The sequence below is a fragment of the Cryptomeria japonica genome, chromosome 8 (assembly GCF_030272615.1).
Source record: "Cryptomeria japonica chromosome 8, Sugi_1.0, whole genome shotgun sequence".
Classification (NCBI taxonomy): Eukaryota; Viridiplantae; Streptophyta; class Pinopsida; order Cupressales; family Cupressaceae; genus Cryptomeria; species Cryptomeria japonica.
The window spans coordinates 245,598,173-245,604,848 of NC_081412.1; the positions used below are offsets into that span (position 1 = coordinate 245,598,173).

The following is a 6,676-nucleotide window of genomic DNA, read 5'->3' on the forward strand; positions in this document are numbered from 1 at the left end:
TGATTTCTTAACATTTCTTTCAACATGCTAGTGCTCTTATCAAATTTCAGATTCTTTTTGTTTAATTCTTGAATTTCTCAAGGTCTTTCTTTGACAATACCACTTCAACTTCTAGTTTCAAACACTTCTGACTTTGATTCGAGTTCAGATTTGATTACCTCTGCTATCCTCTTGGCTTCTTCAACTTCGGTTGCAAATAGCACTCTCAATTCACCCTTTGTTTACACATGCTCTCCATCTGATCATGTGGCAACAACCAGTTAACTACTACATCAAAATCTCATGCACACATTGCATTTTACTTCAATCTTAATCAAATCATGCAACTCATTAATTATTTGAATTTAACTGATCATTTCATCCGCTTAACTGATCGTACATTGGTTGTTTAATCAATTAAAAACTGATCCTCTGATTTCTGATGCAAAACAAGTCGGAAATCGAACTTGTGTCGGAAACCTAACCAAGTTTTGCAACCTCTTCCTTTTGCCGCTCACTTCTTCTTTCCTTCGCTTGTCAACAAACTTGGTAGAATTAGAACTGAAAACCAAAACTTAGTTTCAAAACCGAACTCAAAATCCAACTCTTAGAAGTTACTTTATTCTTTACCTTTGATCTTTTGCTTGTCAAATAATCTGGCAGAAAATGAACCATGTTTTGAAACCTTCCCCTTCTGCCACCTGCCAAATATCACTTTCTTCTAAATGAAGCCTTTCGGAAGGTCTTTCGGAAACCGACCCGAAAGCAAAACCTGGTTTCGAAACCTAGCCCAAAAGCCGACGACTCAAAATTTGACAAAATGTTGAACGCCTTAGACATCTGCTTGTTGGGTATTCTATCGAAGATCGAACCCAAAACTCGAACTTGATTTCGAAACCAAGTCCAAAAGCCGATGGGTTCTAATACTGAGTGCACAGGCTAACGGGAACTAAATTTTGAGCAGTGAGCATTGAACTTCGAACTGGTTTTAAAAACCGGTTCTGCTTCTTGGTACAAAACTCGACCAACAAAGGCAATTGGTTGACTTGCCCTTCATAAGCTCTTTTCGGCAAAACTCCAGGTTCTAAGAACTTATCTAGAACCCAACGGTATTGAATTATAGTCCAAAACCCAACTCCTTTGACATCAATGACAATACTAACAACAATTAGTCTAACAATACCCTAGGTGAACCTAGGGATGCAACCGCAGCTCAGGCCACCCAAAAAGTATTAGTTTCTAGAAATAAACAAAAGCTTAAGGTGATAACAAGTTGCCTTGCCTTCCTATTATGCTTGCAAAGAAAAGAGTCATCTTCAACCTTGATGGTATATTTTAAAAGAAAGAAATTGAAGTGCTGTTATAAACTTGTCCACAATAATTGGTCCTCATACCATCCACTAGTACAACCCTAGGATGGGTTTACCAATAAAGAAGGACAAGTGGCATGCAATATTGAAAATGACAATGAAGAACACAAAAGAAAATGAATAGAATTTAAAGCGATACAACTGCCTTGCAGGCAGTTATGTCAAACCCTTGCTACTTTTGATGCTGCAGAAGTAGCAGCTAAAGCTTATGATGCATCTGCCATCTAGTTGAAAGGAGTGAAAACCAACCTCAATTCCCAGATGAAGCAATTGCTCAGTCATGCCCAGCTAGAGTGTCTTTACACTCCAACACTTTATTGTTTAGATCAATGTTTCCCGAGTTTCCAGGACATTGGAAAGTGGAAGGTTGACAAGCGGAAAGAATTATCTATATATTTTGACTTTAAAATTTTATAGTTGCACAGCTACTCATCTCTAACCATTCTATAACTAAATAGCCAAACTTCAACTACTAATAACAATAATGTTTATGTCTTAGAGTTTCCTAAACCAAAACTTATGTTTCCTCTCCTACAGTGTGTGTAGATACTGCATAAGATTGTTGAGTTGCTTTCCTCCCTGTTAAGTTGCTAAAAGTTACTATCAACCTTATTGTAAGAAATGACCCAGTTCTGAAGAATATTGCATAAAGAATATAGCAGAAAAATGACAATGTAATAAAAAAAAGTATCAATTGCAAAACAAGGTGTGATATACAGCTCAAACAATGAGAGTAAAAACTATCGCCCAAACTAATCGGTAAAGTCCAATGGCCAAACATGAATTTTACACTTTATGCTCAAAAGCCAGTGGTTACTTAAGTGTGCAAGTCTTGAGATCTTGAATTGTTTTTGAGAAAATGAAATACAATAAAGATAAAGAATAGACTGTTTCCCAATGTCTTTTTCCCGCAATTTTCTTGTACTGAACATATGAAACGACCGAGTTCATTTGCCCCACCAGTTGAAATATACAATTAGTCTGTTCATAGAGTTCATCTTGTTCTGCGCAACAAAACTCCATAGGGAGTGCATATCTTCTGCATGAATTGCATATGGATACGAGCAAAAAGGTCTGGACTCTGCATTGAATGACAAAACCACAACACAAATTATTTGGTAGATGGAGAAATGCTGGCTTGATCTATCATCAATGTCAGAGTGGTAGAAACTGATGAATTTCCATCTTCCCAGTTTGTGTCTAGAGACTCGTACTTTTTTTCAAGAACCCTTGCCCTGTGCCTTCTTTTGAAGACATCCTGTCGAAACCTCTTTGTATCCTTATGTATGTCTGTCCCAGGTTTTTCCTCAATTTTTCGTTTCTCAGTTTCCAATATCCTAGTTCTTTTCTTTACTGCCATGGCTGCAACTTGGTCTTCTCTCTCCTGTCTCTCGGCTTCTTCCTGTCAAAAAAGAACCATTCATTCACACATAAGATTCAATTCATGATAATATTATAATAAGAATAATAACATATCTCGTAAATCATGAAGCTGCGTGTATGTATTATCCTACTTTTGTGGTGATTTTTGTCTTCTGGTCTACTTGTATTGAGATAGAGAATATATTGATGAAGCCACTGGTCCAGTAAAAGCAGATACAAATTCAGATGGATTTTGTATTTTAGTTATTCCTAATATTTTTGCATTCACACCAAGCATGAGATGCCAACATGTTATTTATACAAAATGGAACAAAAATGTCCTAGAGACAAATTGGCCATAGGCATGATCACCTGTAAATTCTCTATGAGATTGTTAAGGGACTTGATTTTCCTATGTGGCCATCGCGGGATGCCAAACTCTCTGCATTTCCTTTTTAGGACTGTAAGTCCCACCTCCAACCTCCTAGAAGCTTCGGTAATTGGCACATCAAAATATTTTGCCAGATCCTTTAGTGCAATGTTAGCAACCCGCTTTGATGGTGCATGATGAACTTGCCTATTTTCATCTTTTTCCATGCTTATTGGAACCTCTTTAGTAGATGATTTACTGCGTAGCATTGACGAATCCCTAGAGGACGCAATTCCAGTGCCCTCCAGTTCAGGGTTTTGGTCAATTAATTGAAACTCTGCACTACCTGCTATACTTAAACTGGACCCATTCTCAATTCTATGATTCGACGGTGAGCACTCTCTTGAGCTTGTAGTTACTTGATTCAGGTCAAAAGATGAATAACCTATCCACCAAATCAATGCAAGTATTATTTTTGCATGAGCCATGACACGAAATATTACACACAAGTTTTTACACCATATAGATCTCCGCATTTGCTTGCATGATTGGTGTCAGGAAATCTTTATTACAAGAACTGCTACAGGAATCAAATTCCAAGACAAGGATTCCATACAAAAAAGAATATTATTTGAAGATTATTCAACTTTTATGAACGTACAACCATGTTTCCTTTCGAAACAATGCAAAGCAATCAGACATGAAAGCATTTGCAATTGTTCTCTCCTGTTACATAAGAATACTTAAGAAGGCAAAGGGTAAAGATCTTCTTACAAAGTTCCATACCTGGGAGAAATTGAGTTATAGGTTTCGGATCATGTTCATCACAGATATCTACAATGCTATAAGAGTTATCAGCATCACGTGTGGTAGCAACGCTTCCGACAGAAACATCTTGCACACTCGTTAACTGCGGTATACTAGGCCAGGAACCCTCAATGCCAAAAACACCAGACTGCAAATCCATTGATTCACGCTCCCCCTCTGTTGATATCACCTCATCACCCACACATTTTGGAGGGTTACCAGAATCTTTCATGATTCTATCAAAATCAGGTGTTAGCTCTGATTTTCTTCTAAGAAAAGGATTTATGTGCGGCCTAAAGACACATACACATATACGGCAGATAAAAATGAATCCTCTTGTGTGCTTCCAAATGAGGGGATTTCAAACTCTGAATTAGCATCTGACTTGGCTGTGACCTAAAAAATAAATCTTTATCTTCCCCATTTCTAATAACCAATACCTAAATGTAGAATAATTCAGTACTTAGTTACAAAAAGCATTACTCTGGACATACTTGGCAGCTAAGTCACAAATTTCGCCGATTTCATCCACTAAATTGGAAATTCGGCGATTTTCAAGGATAAGATTATTGCATGCATGGAAGCCACCCTGTCAAGATTGAAATTTGTATGGAAGATGCATTCCCCGCCAAGGATTCAACCTGTACCAAGGCAGACATCGACAGAACGGGCTTCTGAAACCCTCTAAGAGGGCGGCAATTGACGACAACAGAGCGCAGAGAATTTGACAGAATTGAGCCAGGAGTGGTGGGACTGGGGCAGGGCACTTATTGTTTTGCAGCATTCAATCTTATTACTATGCTTAGTATGCTTGAATCCTACTTATCATTTATTTGAATTTGTCCATTTTTGCTTATTTCCTCTTTCTGTGCAGGGCAACATTGACATTTAAAAGGTACAATGTTTAGTCAAACGCAGGGTGTCAACAAACCAACTTTTACAACTGTAAAATCTTTGACCAGAACGATATGTGGTGGACGTGATAAAGAGATGCGAGGGGTTTAACGTTTAGGCCTCATATGGTCCAGGCTTTATTTGTTTGTTCCTTGCATAAAATTTGCTGATATTCTTTCCTTTCTGAAGATCATTGGTCAAGCAATTGATTTGAATATAGATGTTTGGCATAAAAAGGAGATTTTCATTTGGAAAATACATAAAGTTGATTGTCAAAATAGCAAGTTTCAAATAGGGAGACAAACAAATTTTGGGCATTTAGAAGTACACATTTCACTTTTATGCACATTAGATTGAATATATAGGAAAGGCTCATTTTTATAAATATGATGATTAATTTGATAGGTTTGGATCCAACCCACAACCAAAAAAAACAAAATATCAAATTGTTTGTTAGAGCTTATTAATTTTGAATATAATTTTAAAGTATAATTTTAGATCATAAAGCATAATCTAGATTAAATAGTGTTTGAGTCACACAACAAAAAGAAGTCATCATCCCTCTTTGTTATTTCAAAAAGTATGTTTTCACATTAGTAATATATCTCAACTAATTAATCTAGACTATTGACTAATTATCACTCATGTGCATGCATCCACCCTATTGTATTGAAAGGTTGTATTTTATTTCCTTTCAGTTCGGTACCCCTTAGGTCTTAGACTTTATGATTTAAGATTTCATTTTCCAAATATGAGCTAACCATGATTTTTTGAGTTTTATACTAGCTCTACCCTTATTTCAACTTTTTAAAATTTGTTTAGGGTTTGTGTCTCATGTTTACGATAGTCTTAACATCATTCACATCTACCTTTGAGAAGAAGTATTTGTTTGAGTCGTACAATAATTGAGTCGAGAATTTTTCTTGACATAACTAAATATAAGAATAATGATGCCTTGGTGTGTGTGTCATGTTTATGATAGTCTTAGCATCATTCACATCTACCTTTGAGAAGAAGTATTTGTTTGAGTCGTACAATTATTGCTCAATCAAAAAAAATTCTTGTTATAACTAAAATTAAGAATAATGATGCCCACCATAGTGACAAGGGAATATTTGATCACGGTATCCCTATTGAGTTTATTTGGATAAGCAAGATGTGACTTTAATTGTACATATGTTATATTTTATTCTTGCACAATTGGGGTAATAATGCAAATTTTGTACAATTTGATAAGGTTCTTCATAAGTTGTTAATTAGTAAATCTTATTATTTATATTCTCTTAAATGCATAGATGAAAAGGTTAATGATTTAGGTCCTTTGAGTGGTCTTTCACCCCCTCCTCATTCCCAAGTCTCTTCTTCATGTGCTCCTCCTAAATTTAACCCTTTTTTTGTGGTATAAACATTTTTTGTCCATCTTCCACTTCCGATGTTGAGCCTTGCCTCAATCCTACTTCTCATCATAAGCCTACTTGATACATCCTAACTTTTTATTTGCTCCTTCTCATCCTACTAGTGTTATTCTTTCATGCAACACTACTAGTGACATGCATACCCCTTATAATATCAACTCTTGTGTTTGCCTTGTGTTCTTTTATATTCATATGATATATGTTGTATTGATTATTTTATTAGTGTATTATATGATTCGGTGCTATAATGTATTGGACAAAACTTGTTGATGAGCTTGTTGTGTCATTGAGGTGTTGTAATGATGTATTCTAAATGTTTTGTGGAAATGCTTTATATGAACATCAAAGTGTTTTCAATAAGGTTTATATTGGCATTGGTTTCCTAACTATACATTATGGCACATGCAGATGTTGTGCTCGTGTATCTTAGATCATTTTGGTTTTCTAGCATTGTGTTATTAAACTTATTAGATTTCCAT

General features: G+C 35.8%; 1 protein-coding gene across 2 annotated transcripts; it reads right to left on the reverse strand.

Moving 5' to 3' along the window:
• Window positions 1-2,024: 2,024 nt before the first annotated feature.
• LOC131049954 (protein RKD5) lies at window positions 2,025-4,964 on the reverse strand. 2 transcript variants are annotated; one of them, XM_057984067.2, is made up of 4 exons: window positions 3,868-4,964; window positions 3,084-3,526; window positions 2,864-2,927; window positions 2,624-2,751 (listed from the first exon to the last, which is right to left on the reverse strand). In XM_057984067.2, exons 1-4 carry the CDS (start codon window positions 4,118-4,120, stop codon window positions 2,687-2,689), a joined length of 825 nt encoding a protein of 274 aa, XP_057840050.2. In that variant the 5' UTR covers window positions 4,121-4,964; the 3' UTR covers window positions 2,624-2,686. The 2 variants fall into 2 exon arrangements, with proteins under 2 accessions (XP_057840049.1, XP_057840050.2); XM_057984066.2 differs by lacking the exon at window positions 2,864-2,927 and having other exon boundaries at window positions 2,025-2,751; window positions 3,868-4,952.
• Window positions 4,965-6,676: the final 1,712 nt, after the last annotated feature.